The sequence below is a fragment of the Rhinolophus hipposideros genome (genome assembly GCF_964194185.1).
Source record: "Rhinolophus hipposideros genome assembly, chromosome: 8".
Lineage (NCBI taxonomy): Eukaryota > Metazoa > Chordata > Mammalia > Chiroptera > Rhinolophidae > Rhinolophus > Rhinolophus hipposideros.
Window position 1 is genome coordinate 31,243,838 of NC_138054.1, and position 16,550 is coordinate 31,260,387.

At 33.0% G+C, this 16,550-nt stretch overlaps 1 protein-coding gene across 10 annotated transcripts in view; it reads left to right on the forward strand.

Annotated features, from left to right (window-relative positions):
• The window catches only part of COL24A1 (collagen type XXIV alpha 1 chain), a 308,048-nt gene that overhangs the window by 21,360 nt on the left and 270,138 nt on the right, over positions 1–16,550 (forward strand). For 7 of the 10 annotated variants that reach the window (XM_081056177.1, XM_081056178.1, XM_081056175.1 and 4 more), the window contains exons 4-5: positions 6,141–7,480; positions 14,736–14,789. In XM_081056177.1, the coding sequence (XP_080912303.1) occupies positions 6,141–7,480; positions 14,736–14,789 (1,394 nt within the window). The remainder of the gene's footprint in view (positions 1–6,140; positions 7,481–14,735; positions 14,790–16,550) is intronic. The other 3 variants (XM_081056184.1, XM_081056176.1, XM_081056183.1) reach the window with 1 other exon arrangement.

Sequence of the window (16,550 nt, forward strand, 5' to 3'; positions counted from 1 at the left end):
TCAGTTGGTTCAGAGAAGGTGAGGATATATCAAGGAGCCATTTGAGGAGGAAACTGGTTCACACTGAAACACAGCCTTTGGGTTTTGAGATTTGGAAGACATGGCCCTCCGTCTTCTCCCCCAGCATCTTTCTATAAATTGCTGGAGTACGAAATAATAAGTAACTACAAGAAGTTGGCACAGAATAAATAGAAAGCAACAATAAGGTCAAATGTAGACAAAAGCAGCAAAAATAAGAATGCACACATAAAAACATCACCTCTATGAAGGGAGATCATAGACACAAATACAAGAACACAGAAAAAGGAAAAGATGGCAAGACATTAAGAGGATATGAATTGTGACCTTATAGAACTCAAAAAATAAGTCACAGGAAAAATACCTCTTTATAAAGCAAAATGAAATTAGAAGAAGCACAAAGAGAAATTAGACACTGTAGGAAACACAAGAAAGAAATGAGAGAAATCAAACAAACAGACTGAAGATAAAGAGCATACTTCAAAAGATTACTGAGAAATTATAGAAGACAGCAGTGGAGATTCAACATACTCATAATAAGAATTTTTGAAGAAAAAACGAAAACTATAAAATAGAACAAATATTCAACGGTTATAATTCATGAAAACTTTGCGGAAGTGAAAAAATAAATAAATAAATTTGAATCTGTACAACAAATGGGCATACTATATACCTGGAAACATTTATCCAGAATGATCAAAATGAAGGTATATTCTAATATTTCACTGCACTTCAAAGATAAAGAACAATTCTTTGGGGCATAGTGGTAAAAAAAATCAAGTCACATAGAATGACACAAAAAAAACTACCTGACTTCAGATTTTTCTATCCTAATATCGAACACCTAAGGATGGTGGAACCATATCTGCAAGATATTCAAGGAAAGAAAATATCAGCAAAGAATTTATATCCAATGAAACTTAAGGTATGAGCCTACTAACAAACTGCTCTAAAAAGTCAAACACTCAGGAAATGTTCCCATAAACCGTTCTTGAGGAAACTAATAGAGGATAAACATCAGCAAAGAGGAAATAGCTGAGAAAATGACTACAAAAGACTGGCTCTGTTTATCACAAGACAATGTGGGAACAGAACAGAATATAAATGCCATATGAACTCACAATGTAGGAATGGTACAACCCCAAAAAATGGCAGGAGAAGAGGGGAAAAAAAGAAGCCGATTTAATTTTCTGATTAGCTCATATGTAGAAGCTGGGAATTAATATTATTTAAAGCTGATAAGTCCAATAAAAAATACTTTAAAGACATTTAATAATAAAAAGGTAAATACTATGAAAGTTAATCCTGCTGACTAATAAAATTAAGTGGTGAGGGAAAGGGCGAAAAGGGAGAAAAGGAAAAGAAAATATCTATAGGAAAGAAGTAAGAGATATATCCAAGTAAAAATGTTTAGGGACATTGCATACATTTATAATTTTAATGGTAACCCTTATAATAAAAATACAGACCTCTCTAAATCTTAAAAGAACTACATACAAAAACAAAGCAAGAAGAAAAAAGCACACCATGTAAGACTTATAAAAATTAAAAGGGGAAAGCATAAAGTAAAATGGCAGATTAAGAAAAACATCACATAGATAAATGTAAATAGAATTAATTTTGATATTTGAAGAAAAATATTTTTAGATTTGATCACAAAATAAATCAAACTCTTTCCTCTTTACCTAAAGCACAGTGTTTCAGAGTAGATGAAAATAAAAGATATATTCTGGGGAAAAGTATATCAGACAAATGCAGACAAAGAAACTTGGGGAAAAGGGGCTTAGTCTTAATACCAGATAAGATAGAAATTATACCCCAAAAATTATAAACCACATATAGAAGTTCTTCTATAATTTGAAGAGGAACAATATCCAGTGACTCTATGAATATTATGAATATATATGCATAATAACTATAACATCAATATTCATAAAGCTAAGACCACATGAGACAAAAGGCCAAACAAACATACTGGTGGTAAGCTACTTTCTTTACCTCTTAGTTCATGACAGATTAATTGTATAAAATAAACAAGGGTATACAGGATATAAATAGCAAACAGTAAGGTTCAGCTGACTGTAAATTCTGTACCTTGAAACACCTTTGCAAGTGCTTATCAAACACTATTGAAAACTGACTGTTTATTAGGCTAAGTTTCAAAAATAAGTGCAGATTAGACATGATTCTCTTATCACAATGGCATTAAGTTAAATTCTAATAACAAAACCAGAAAACAAACAAAACAACCTTCTAACTGGTAATTTTTAATTTTTTTATTAAATCATTTGGGTGTATGGGAAAATACAAGTAAAATTTTTGTAGTTTTTAGATAAAAAACAAAAATGACAATACCACATGTCAAAATCTATGGGCTACAGCTAAAGCCATACTCAGAAAATTTATAGCTCAATGCTATAAATAAAGAACTAAAGTACTCATCTTCAGAAATTAGAAAAAGAATAAAATAAAACAAAAGAAAATAGGATAAGATAATTAATGAATATAAGTGTATAAATTAACTAATGATATATAAAACTGACAAAAATAGGATAAAAATATCCAAAGGCTATCCTTTTGAAATGACTAACAATGAGACTGACTGACTTATGAACAAATATAGCAAAATATTAAAAATTGGAAAATGACATAGAGAACCCCAGGAACAGGAAAACCAAAAGAATTTTAAGGGGATATTACATGAAGGTCTCTGGATAATATATTTGAAAGCCTAGAAGAAAGTTATTATTTCATAGAAAAACGTAAATTTTGAAAATTTATTCAAGATGTAGTTTAAATCAATTAACATAAAAGAGATTAAGAAAGTAAAGGAAGACCGAAGACCTATCAATGAGAAAACCAACATGATAACTTTGATTTACAGTTGAGTTTTACCCAACTTTTGAGGGAAAAGCCAATTCTAAAGGTATTTCAGCTATTCTATACCATAGAAAACAAACTTCATTATTATAATCTTATAAAGATAGTACAATAAGAGAAAAACCACAGACCAGTGTTAGCTCATAAATCTTGATGCAGTGATTCTTCACGAGTTATTCTTCAAGAATCCAGTAAGATATCAAATGAATAACATACAGCCATCAAGTAAATTTTATTTTATGAATGCAAAGGTAGTCCAATAACAGGAAATGTATTGACTAATAAATTGAATAGTAAATATATACATATATTTGTATATATGTACACACACAGATAAATATTGAAAACACATACATATATTATAAGGTTTTAAAATAATGCATTTTCCAATAATATTCCCTTTTAATAGAATCAGAAATTTGGGAAGTATGTAGCAGAGGTTATTAAATGCAAGGAAAGCCTTTCTTTGGGCAAGGAGCAGCCCTTGATATCATACTACATACGTGCGACTCTTTGTGTAAGAGTAACCTGTCTGACATCATAGAATGATAACTTTTACATGATTTATGATTATATATACATTAAGCATTATGATTTTCCCAGCAGCAGTGTTTCTTCCACAGTTTACTTCTCAGATTGAGATATGCATATTCTTAGAGGCAGGTAGCATTGGGCAAGAGTACACAGAGTAAGCATGGTATGTGTTTCAGGAGTGTAAATTTACATTGAAGATTGGGGATGGGAATAGATAACTGTTTTAACTGGTAATTCATGTATTATGTTAAAATAAGCATAGCCATATTATGGAGTAAAATGAAAATTTTGCATAAATTATAATTATGAAACATGAGAAGTCAGAAATTTTTGTGTGTGTTTTTATGGGGCCTCTTTTAAATATTCCCCCAAATCCCTGGAGAAGCATATAATTCTAAACTGCTGTAAGGAATATTTTGGTGGAAAAATTTGAGAGACACTGTCATATAATATCTTAGACATTGATCATAGTGTCTTAAGTACAATTATAACATTTAAAAGTATTATTAAATTACAACTACTTTATAAACAACCATCATTTGATGGTTGTTCTAACCTTAAAATAAAACATGTGTATGTTTTGTAAAGGTCTCTAATGTGAAAACATTTTGATTGCTAGATTATGCAAGAGCGATATTCAGTAATTATTTCACTATTGTATATACAGAGCGTGCCAAAAATATGTATACACATTTTAAGAACAGAAGAAAATGTGTTAAAATTGTAACACTCTGGAAGAACAGAACATGTTCAAAGATCAGCAGACTAAATATTATACTGACATCAAAAAAAAAATTGTAACACTCAATATATACCGATCACAAACGATGAATACAAGTCACATTTGATTTCTGCAGTTACAAGAGATGCTCAAAGTGGTTACCATCAGCATCCAGGCACTTCTGATTATGGCGAACATTGGTTGGTAGACTTCTGTGGCGAGCGTGTAAACTGTTCCAGCACAACAGCAGAAGAAGCAGGACTTGTTGCTGTGTGAGGCCTCCCGGGATCTTCCCTTGTGCACATCACATAACGTGCCATGTGTCTCAAACTTACCATGAATGTGTGCAATTGTTAGGCGTGTTGGAGGTTCTGTTGCATTCTCATGCCTCCATTGTTGTACTTCCACAACATTCTCAAATTTCAAATACCACTTCAAAATGATCTTGCACTCCTCGAAACACAACCATGCTTCCACCATTTTCTTTGTGTTGCCTGTTGCATGGTGATGCTAGCATTCATTTGATTAACGCCATCTTTTGAGTGAACATCATACTACACATTGTTGCCGTAATTCAATTCAACTTCGAAAAGTAATACATAGATAACATCCCTTAAAATGTGTATACGTTTGTTTGGCACCCCTGGTAGTTGTCAGACTCGGCTGTGATATTTGCCATTATGTTTGCTGTTTTTAATAAACACGAATTATTAACTGTCTACTAATTTCCTCTAAAAGGAAAACAAAGGCGATGTTCCTGGCTCATGTTCCTGGCTAATCTTTAAAAACTTATTTTTCTTATCTTAGTTATGAATTAGCAATTCTTTGACATTTCTTGTTGGAAATGATTATGTATGTACAAAGATATACATTGGGTGGGAGATTTATGACTCAAAGAATAATAAAGATTATATAGGTAAGCTGTTATATATCTTTAAGAAAGGATTTATCATTCTTTATAAATGACATTTAATTTTATAGGACTCTAGAGCTAAATGTGATATCTGGTTAGATTCTGGTGGGGCAAATTCATTTATCAGAAATTATAGAACTATTGGCAAGGCAGGTATAGTAGATATCCAGTAATGAATCAGACATAGACTCCATGTTACAAGAGTTTATAATTTTGTAAAGGAGATGAGCAATACACTATCAGTAACATTACAATAAAAATAAACCAGAAAAATCCATAATTATGTAAAATCTGTATTATGTAAAAATCTATATTATATAATAAATATTGAAAAAAGAGTCTACATATTATTTGTATAAAAATTGCTGTGGAGGACTGAGAAAAATGGAAGAGAGAGAAACTTGGATGGGAGAGAAAAAGAATGGTGATCACAAGCAACAAGAATTTAAGTTCTTTTGACCAGAAGATATTATATCAAGGTGACGGAGTGCTTTACGTGTAGAATACACTTATGACATTAGCCATAGGGAGAGCTGTTGTTACATGGCTTGTAGATTTCTAGACGACTAGAAGGGAAAACAGCCTGAAAAATTATAGTTTAAAGGATTGTGTGAATTTAATTTTTAAAATGGTTTTCAAATTACAAACGTCTTTTTGTAAGTATGTCCCTTGTTTCTATTTAACATAGAAATGATAAAATTTTAAGTCGTAAATTAAAGAAGTAAATAACATCTGGGAATCTTTGAAAAAAAATATATGTATATATTCATTGGTATAATAAGATTCCTATTGATGGGGAAAATGAGAGAACATTTATTAATTAAATTTGGGTTTAGGGATAGCGGGGGGTGTGCGTGTGTCTTTTCAAATTATTGAGTATAGCATTTTACTCTTCCTCTCTGTATCTCTCATTGCCTAGCAATTAGTTATTGATAGAGGATGCTTATTTTAGGGGTTACTATTGATACCGACAAGGAAAATTTTCTCATACTCAAACATTTACGTGAACACATGAATGCATAAGAGTAAGATTCTTTCTCTCTTTCTTTTTCTTTCTCTCTTTTTAATTTCCAGGCATAGATATTCTTCATCAACTAGGCCTTGGAGGCAAAGATGTAAGCCACTCATCATCAGTGACTGCTGCACCATCATCATCTACACCATTACCTCAGGGGGTCCATGTCACAGAATCGGGTGTCATTTTCACAAATGATGCTTATATTGAGTCACCTCTCATGAAAATTTTACCCGTCAACTTAGAACAGCCATTTACAATATTAATTGGGTTACAGTCACATAAAGTAAACAATGCGTTTCTCTTCAGCATTAGAAATAAAAATAGACTGCAATTAGGAGTACAATTATTACCTAAAAAGGTAGTGGTATACCTTGGAGGAAAACAGTCTGTATTTTTCAACTACAGTGTTCATGATGAGCAATGGCATTCCCTTGCCATTACTATTAGAAACCAAGTTGTCTCAATGTTTGTTGAGTGTGGAAAGAAATATTTTAGCAGAGAGACTCTTTCGGAAGTTCAGACCTTTGATTCTAACAGTGTGTTTACGGTAGGGGGTATGAATAATAATTCTGTCCATTTTGAAGGAATAGTATGTCAGTTGGATATTATTCCTTCTGCAGAAGCATTTGCAAACTATTGCAGATACGTGAAACAGGAATGTCGCCCTGGGACAAGACTTCTTCATACAACTATCAGACCCACTAAGATATCAACAAACTCTGCCCTACCCAAACGACTTGGTGAACAAGTATTGTCAGAGGACACACTTAATGAAGGCAAAAACGTGCCAAAGATTGCATCTTCCATAATGCCTAAAGAAGAACACCAGCTATCAGGACCTCTGTTAACTTCTCTTCCTTCAGGGAATGTCTCTGCTGTGGATCTTGTGAACCATGGGATTCAGGACAAAGAAATAATCACTGAGGAACCTACTCAGACAAATTTAAGCCCGTCAATGAACCATCATCTCCTCAGTGATGCAAGAACATACAGAAAGGAGAAATTTAGTTCTCTCTTAAATGTGTCTAGCAATATAACGCAACATAATGATAGAGTAACTGGTCTGTCACTATTTAAGAAGGTGTCATCCATTCCACATATAAAACAGGATACAGTTACTAATCTCAAGAAGGCTATCAGAGCAAATCTACACACTAATGAACTCATGGAACTGCAACAGATTTTGAATACAACCTTATACAGAGTGACAGATGAGCCATCTGTGGATAATCACCTTGGTCTAAGGAAGGAAGGTGAATTTGACCCTGATGCTACTTATCCCATCGAAAATAGCTATGAAACTGAACTTTATGATTATTATTATTATTATGAGGATCTTCATACAGTGCTCGATATGGAGAATCTGAGAGGGCCAAAAGGGGACACTGGACCTCCCGTAAGTTGTTGTTTTTTAAATATGTCTTAATGCATTAACTTGCCATACATTTCAAAAAGACATCTCTGGATTGAACAACACAGAACAGATTAGATCTATCTCAGAAATGTATCCTGGCAATGGTGATTGAATTTATGGTTGCTATAACACATCCAACCAAAATGCAATCCTGGCTCAAATATTGTACTTCATTTTTTTCCCCCTTGGTTTGTTTTTATTGGCAGGCTGAAAAGGTTACTTAATTCTGGTAAAGTGGTGAGTAAGCTATAAGATTTTCTTGTTCAGTTGAAATTCAATCAGGAATTCAACTGCTAAATATAGATCAGCATTCTTTATTAAAACAAACAAATAAGCATAAGCTAATGCATAGTCATGTTAAGAGAATATAAAAGTTATGGTAGACTAAATAAAAATACATTACATACATCAGTTAAATAGCCTTTCAGCATAATAGTATGAAATGAATTAAGGTAGAGTGCAAAATTTATTTTAGATAAGGATTATTTTGTAGGGAATCATTGGGAAAAAGCAAACCCTTACATTATCATTCTAAATGAAATATTTTAATATCCATGAAGAGTAACATATTTCATTTAATCTTTAAGGATATAGCTAGTTTACATTTATGGATTAATAAAAGCTCCATCTACCTAATACAAAAATTAGCCATCAGTCCATTCAATGGAAAATCCAGCCAAGTCGCTTATTTAATAATGTATAAGCAAAACTGTGAGACAATAGACTGATTTTTTTGAGCTCTTAAATTCTTTTGTTGTGTAGGTGCAATTACAGATGAACATTTGAAAAAAAGAGCATTTAAAGCTCTTCAAAATAACATGAAACAATATTGCCTTTCATATTTGTGTAACTTAAATAATCAACCTATATGTCTTTAGAAGTTAATTTTTTAAATTGCAACAAAGCTAAAATGTAGCTTAAAGTATTTGATGAAAATAAAATTTATGTTATTGGTTTAGTTCCAGAAACTATAGAATGTAAAATGAGAGAAGATGATTCCACTTGCTTAGTTTATGTTTCTTTTGTGGTTATTACTCTAAGGGATTTGTTAGGTATTGAGTGACTTTTATTAGAGTGAATGTTTAAAGGTTTTAAAATAAAATCTGAAGAATATATTATAGTGAAATAAACTCTTTTCAGCTATGACAATTAATTATCAACATAGTAGTAATAAAGCTGAGCAACTGCTAGGTCATATTAACAAATAATTACGGAAACTATTGACTTTCTTCAGAAAAAGTCAGTAAGATGAGGTGACATTAATCTCTTCTATAAAACCAAAAATAGTCATTTCAACATTGGTAGGTGAAGCAGTAATGTTCAACAGATACTTAACTCAGTCTCTGTTATGGGAAAGGCAAGAACACAGAATCTGTGTAAAATAGTTATTGCTCAGAAGGAGCTTACATTTTAATAATGAGGATACATGAACTACATTTATAACTATATCTCATTGTAAAGTAAGATACATGCCACTGAGAGATACAGACTAAGTGTATGGGGTACAAATGTTCAAAGGTAAGAAAAATATTTTTTGAGACCTCTATGAAAAATCACTTAAGGCTGAGCTGTTTGGGACAGGTTCTTGTAGACAAAGTTAGTTATAACTTGGGCCTCAAAGAATGGATATGATTTTGGTAGGTGAAAAGAAGTGGTATATTTTTTATACAGGAAAAACAGTACAATAGCTATCATTTACTGAATTTCTACCTTGTGCCAGACACTCTATGATGCCTTTTATATTCTTTACCTTACCTTAAGAGAACTTTGTAAGGTAGGCATTGGTATCCTCATTTTTTTCAGGTGAAGAAATTGAACTTCAGAGAAGTTAATATACTTGCCCATAACCACATCACTAATAAACGATAGAGCCAGGACTTTGAGCCAGGTTTTCTGCCTCTAAATCTCAAACTCTTCCACGATGTTAGGCTGAATAATGTTAGACAAATTTAAGACCCAAGCTAGATGTTGGGTTGTGGAGAGTCTTATGTGTAATTGTCAAATTGATAGTTCTAACTTTATATTGTTCTCAAGGGGGAATTTTGTAAGCAGACATATGAATAGGGAATTCAGTCTGATAGCAGTGCCCAGATAGGTAATCCCTGTTATCTTGATGTTACCAGACTAGAACATTATATAGGATGCCAGCAGTGAAAATGCAAAGGAAAAGTAGGGTTCAAGAGATATTTTCAAGAAAGCTTTTGTAGAACTACAGAAGTAATCGGACCTAGAGACTGAACAACAACAACCAAAAAAAAAAAAAAAAAGAAAAGAAAAAAAAGGAAAAGAGAGAATCAGTCAATTCAAATTTTAAGCCTGTGGATTGAGAGAATGCCGATATCGTAACTAAAAACAAAAAATAAGGAAAATAGTTGATTTTAGGAGAGGAAACTAAGTTAAAACATTTAAGGTACTGTTGGCAATTCAGTAAGCTAGCTGTTGGAAAAGTTGGAGAAGCTGAAGTGAAAAAGAGGGTCATGGTAGGGGATATAGATTTAAACGGCTTCCTTTCATTATAGTTGAACTACAGGGTTGGATAATTTTCAAGGGAAGGAGTTTGGCACAGGGTCAAGAGTCAAATCATGGGGAATGTTTGCCTTGGGGTTATAGAAGAAAAAAAAGCAGACATGTGATGGGATAGTGAGAGAGATGGGAGAGAAGAATATAATGTACTGTCACAAAAGCGAAAGAAGAGAGTTTTGAGAAGAAATTAATCAGCAGTGCCAAAAGCTACAGAGAGGTCAAAGAGGATAAGAACTGAGAAAAAATGGAGGAATCCATTGGGTCTTCTGATGGGAAAGTCATTGTTCAACTTTGAGAATCCTACTTCAGCATAGTGAAGGAGACTAAAAGTAGATTTAGAAAGCTAGGCAGGAGATTGAATGCTGGTGAAATGATGAACTTTGTAGGGATTGTTCCACTGCTTCTCCAAGTGGATGTTACTGTGGAAAGGCTAGGGGCACCCTGATTTTTTTCTACTTGTAGGTGACTATTTTTCTCTCTGTATCCTCATGCAATTCTTTTGTTATCTTTGAAGTTCATTAAACCTATTATGTTCTATATCAGCATTTTCTGGTACTCTTTTGATCTAAAGATTATTTTTATTTTATTATCGAAAAGTCTCTCTTTTTATTCTCAAGTGTTTTGCTTTTCCATATTTTAATATTCTTCTTCAGGCACACCACTATGCATATGTTGAATGTCCTTTGTGATGGTAGTATTCATTGTCTTGTCTACAATCATGTCTATCTGATTTCTCTTTTCCCATTTCATTTTGTGTGAATTCAGTTATTCTACATCCTTTTCCCTTTATTGATTTTTCAGTTGTATTTACTCAGTTTTCACTGCTTGTGACGTGACTTTCATCTGTAATGGTTTCTTTATGGCAGTTTCATGTCTTTCTCAAGCTCTTCTGGTTCACATTTCATTACCTTGATTGTTATTTTTATATCTTGTAACTCTTCTTTGAGTTCTCTTTTTATAGAAAATTGACATTTTGAAATCCTTTGAATCTACAGTGTACTTTATGACTGAACTGTTTTTCTCTGTTGCATAGAGTCATTCCTCTTATAAATGATTTTCATCTACTTTTAATTTATGTCTTTGTCCTCACAACTTCTCCCTCTCCTCAGTATCTACGTATAGGTCCCTTGCTTGTTTCTTTCTCGTTATTCCTCATTTTGTGAATAAAGATAACTCTCTCTGGGCCGCTATTTGTTTTAGAGTAGGCAAAGGGAAGTAAGATGGAATGATACACAGATTCCAATTCAGATTGCTGCCTTAAACACCATCTTACCATATTTATTTTGTCCTCTACGCAGAGACAGTTCTCCTTTCATTTTTTTGTACAGTTTGTTGTGAAGGCCTATATGTCACAGGCTCTCTGAGCAATGGTATGATGACTTCTGCTCTTGTCTTTTACCCCCTCTCACCACTAGAAATTGCCTGAGGTTAGGAAATTTGATTGTAGATCATAAAAAGGATGGGTTCGTCCTCGTCAGCTCTACCTTCCTTACTCTTGGCTGTTTGGAACTGGGTCTTTACTGAGTCATGAATTATATCTCCTGTGGCTTTCCCATTCCCTTAAACTGTGTTGTTGTAGTCAAAGGATCGTTACAATGAACTTTCAGGACTAATAATACTTTTAGATATCTGTAGCCTGTCCAAGGTTTGAGGTCTGAAGAGGTTTTTTGTTTGTGTTTTGTCATCTCTCAACATCTTTTCTTACTCCAAAGTTTCTCAGCATTTGGAAGATAATTTTCATATTTTGTGGTTTGTGGTTGTGGTTCTTTCCTTGTTTCATTGGAGATGATGTTTTCTTCTTTTGGTGTTTTATGTTGGTTGGGAGGGAGGGAGGGTAGTTTAAAAAATGTTCTTTCTGCCATCTTTTATGTATATCCTCTAGTTATCTTTTTTAAAACATAAAGCAGATCATGTCATTTATCTGCTTACACTCTTCAGTGGCCGAAAAATAAAGCACTGTAAAGAATAAACTGAAAACTCTTTATCAGGACCTGTGCGATCACGTGAGCTGACCCCTGCTTACTTCAGCAACCTCATCTCGTTCCACTCTTAGCTTTCTTTTAGTTCTTCAGTAAGACTATGTTTTTTTCATTTGTTTTATTTTGCTTTGCTCATGCCCTCATTCATTTTATTCCTATTTTATGGAATTTTATTTTCTCTTCTTTTCTAATTCCTATTCATTTTTTAGGTCTAACCTTAATACTTCCTCAGAGAAGCCTTGTCTGATACAATATAATTTAGGTGTACTATGTTAATCTCTCTCTTGGTTGCTTGTTGTCTTCTTCATATTACTAAGTAAAATGTATAATTATATGTTTGTCTGTTAATGTGTGTCTTTTTTTCCTAGACTGTAAACTCCAGGAGCACTTGAGGCTTACTAATGTTTATTGAATGAGTGAGTGATGAATGAGTGAATGATTTAAAAAAGGTAGTTTAGATGCAGGACTTCTAAGATTAATTGACCAGGCATTACGATCTCTTAGACATATTGATCTACTGAATACATTTGCCTTAGTATATTACCTATATATTACTTAGTAATATATACCTATATTATATATATACCTATATATACCTATAATATATACCTATAATATATTACCTAGTAGATTACCTAGTAATAATAGTATAACTAATATTGAGTGCTTGCTGTGCCCCATGCATACCTTTAAAAATTAAATACTCTATAGTTTACTGGTTAACTACTATATCTCAGACACAGTGACAGGTATTTTATATACAATATCTTTAATGCTCACAGTAATTCTGAAATATAGATTTTTGCCATCAGTATTTTAAAGGTGAGGAAACTAAAGCTAAGAAAGAGTAACTTGTCCAAGATCATTTAGCTAGTAAATAGCTGAGGCATGATTTAAATCTAGATTGAATGATTACAAAACCATTGCTATTTTAATTGAATTGTACTTTCTCTTAATAGTCAATAATCTGAAAGTTAAAGTGCTTTTGCTAGTTCTTAATTTTTTATAGAAAATAATTTATAGAAAAATTATTTATTTATAGAAAATAATTTAGTCTCCATATAAAAGTCATGCCATATAAACTTAGTTTCCCTCTATAGTTTCTAGAAAATGCTTATTAATAACCTGTTATCAAAGATTTGGAAAGGCAAAATTGTGAAGACAAATTAAAATTGATTTTTATTTAGTTCTTATTAAACAACCCAAGTATTTTAATCACAGCAGAAATATACTTTATCTTCCCCAGTAGCTGTGGTCTGAACTGTGATATTAACTGCCTCTTCAGTGTGAATGGAATAGTGTTTTCTTTTGTCACAAAGTAGTGTGATAGGGCAATAAACCAAAGTACGTTTGTCTTAATTTTTTATTTAGTTTTTCATTTTTAGTTTTTATTTTTTGGGACATCAATTTAAATCAACAGCTGTTAACTTCTGATTATACCAGCAGAACTGGAACTAATTTCATTTTTTGTAAATATGTGATAGTCAATTTTTGATGGAAGCTACTGATATAATAATAGCAGCTAAAATATTTGAATGGCTCAGGAAGAATTCCCTGAGTTTGGGGTTGAGTAGAAATAGTATTTCTCTCTCAATAGTATGAAATACTCATACATTAAAGGTTTTTATCAAGTTACTGGGCAAGAGAAGGGAAAAATAAAATTAAAGGGAAATGGACGCTTTGAAATATATATAAAGAGCACTAGAAAACTGCAAAATGACGATAATATCAATAAAGGAGAAAATTAAAAAAAAAAACGCTACAGAAAAGGGAGGCTCATTAGGTCATTCTACTTGTTAATGGTAGAGCTAGTATTTTAACCTCGATATATCTAATTTCAAACTTCATACTATTTTTACTGGGATAATGAGTAAATATTTATAAAATGCAATATGTGTATGCTCTGCAGACATGAAGAAAATGCCATGTCAGCAGAGTGCTCACTAACAATGAAGTGAATGAACAAATGAATGAATGAATGTGTACTAACCGTATCCCAAATGAGCATTTATTCGTTCACAATTGATTGTTAAAGTAAAAAAGATGACCTAAGACATTATATGAGGAAGCAAAGAAGTTGTTTCCTATTTCTTACTTGGTGTATTTTATAAGTAACATTTAAAGAACTCAGAACATTTTAAAAATTGATCAGTTTTTGCTTTAATACTTTGTTTTACAAACCATTTAACTCTATTCGTGCCCTCCTGGTATGCTGCATTTTGTATAAGACAGATTTATTACTGAATGTACTAGAAGGATCTCATTATAACAGTTTAACACATTACGCAGATTCTTCGTATACATTTTTTGAAGGAATATAAAATGATCAGTGCTTTAATTTTTTTAAGGCAAGTCTTCTTCTGAAATGTGTTTGGAAAAAAAAAAACGCCCTCTCATTGTTGGTCTCCAAAGCCTAAATTGAATTCCTCCTTTAGCAGTAAAAGTAAATTTAAGTAAAAATCACCCACAAAACTACTAGCTACAGTCCCTATAAAAACCAGATACAGCGCCTGTAACCATAAGTCATAGACTTCTGCTGCCATTTTCTGGCCAGATTAAAGAGGACACTTGAGTTTCAACTCTCACCCCTGCTGATTAGGATGAGGGGATTCATGTTACTTTAAAAGCTGGTAATTGGGTACTGAAAAAGATCTTAGCGGTGAGAATCTTAATAACACTTGTGAGAAAAGATGTGTCTGTTATCATACCTAATATCTTGGCATTTGTTTTCCAAGGGCCCACCTGGTCCAGCAGGTATCCCAGGTCCGTCAGGAAAGAGAGGTCCCCGGGTGAGTAAATGGGCTCCGTTTCCCACTTGCTGTTAGAATTGGTAACTTTCCAGTATATTTTTCCTAGTATTGTACAGTATGTACTTCCTTTGGAAACCTGCCTGGATCTTCAAACTTAGCCGTACCTTTGCCAATTCAAGAGAAACTTAGGAACACGTGCAGACTGTTTATTTGAGTATAAACACCCAGCCAAAGCATTCTCTGTGAACATGCCCAAGAACGATTATCAAATTTGTAGATTAGTGGCTGTCCCGGTGCTACTTGTAATATTATTCTTAGTTATATAAAGTGATATCATCTGTAGTTGATAGTCCAAAGTGGGGTTCATTTGCTTTGGGAAATGAAGAGGAGCAGGCTGCCATAAAATTGTGCATTCCTGGGTTACATAATGGAAAATACTGGAGCTATTGACTAGAATAATAAGTGTCCTGAGGGAAAAAGCTGCCTTAAAGATCAGCAGTAGTTTCTCACATTACACAGGCCCAGCAAACGATTTATTGCTGTGTTAGGTTTAATTTCTTTCAAACCGAAAAATAAACGTAGACTTACTAACAGAAATTCTTCAAAGAGTTAGAAAAAGAATTGAGATTGTGCGTTATAAAGACAAATGCAAATACCATATGTAATCCACTTACTTTCTATCCTGATTTTTATTTATCCTATATACAATATAAAAAAATCCTAAAATATTACTTGAAGTTCACATCATATTCACATCAAACTCATGTCCCCAAGAGACAAAAGATGAATGCTGACTGGGCTCCAGCTCTAGCCTGCAAACCATTCCATCCTCTTCCTTCCCTGTCAGGAGACCCTGGATCCTACTTTTCTCAGGGACTGAGTCCATCTTTGCTCTACTTGCATTCCCTCTCCACTACCAAGGCTGTTCTCCCACAGCATGACCTTCAGTTTCTGAATCTCCTGCATCCTCATGAGACAGCAGTCTCTTTCCCTAATTTCCATATTTTTCTTCATTTATTTGTCCAATCCTCCTTCCTTTAAGGAAGGAACAATATGTCTCTTCTCAAGGGTAATGATTACATTTGTATTCCTAATTTTATCTTCATTCAATTTTATGTAACTTAAAACTTGCAGTTGTACATTTCTTTTCTCCCTAGATTTTATCTCATTTGGCAATGACCAACAAATTCTTTGTTCTTAAAAATCCCAAAGTTTTGTTGATATTAATTTTTCCTGAAGTTATTATCCTGGCTTACTCTTGTGCTACTGAGCTTCGTGAAATAATAGTTTATGTCCATTGCTTTTATAGCTACAGTAGCAACTCATTTGTTAATTGCCACAAATTTTTCCATCTACTTTATCAAATTTATTTTTTGCAAGTTACAAATGACATATGTCACGAAATCTAATCCTTTTTTCTCTAGTGTTAATCATGCTAGATATACCTGCAATATTTGTATTGCTGACACTGCTTTCTAAAACACACGGCTCTATTAATTCAGAATTGAAAAGATAAGTAAATAAATATTAACTATATGCTATTTGTTACTATAGAGGTATGGCTGAAGAGCACAGAGGTGGGTACCAAACCGAAATGAGTATAGGGGACCTGGAGAACTAGAAGGCTTTCTGGAGGTGGATCTTAGTCCCTCTACTTGCTGGTGTGCGAGCACAGGTTTCCTTATTTTTAAGGAGTAAAAAATAACTACTTTGCAGGAATGTTATAAGGATTAGTAATAAGAAGTATAGAGCTTTAACACAGTTACTTGCACATAGTAGATACTCAGTAAGTAGAAGAAA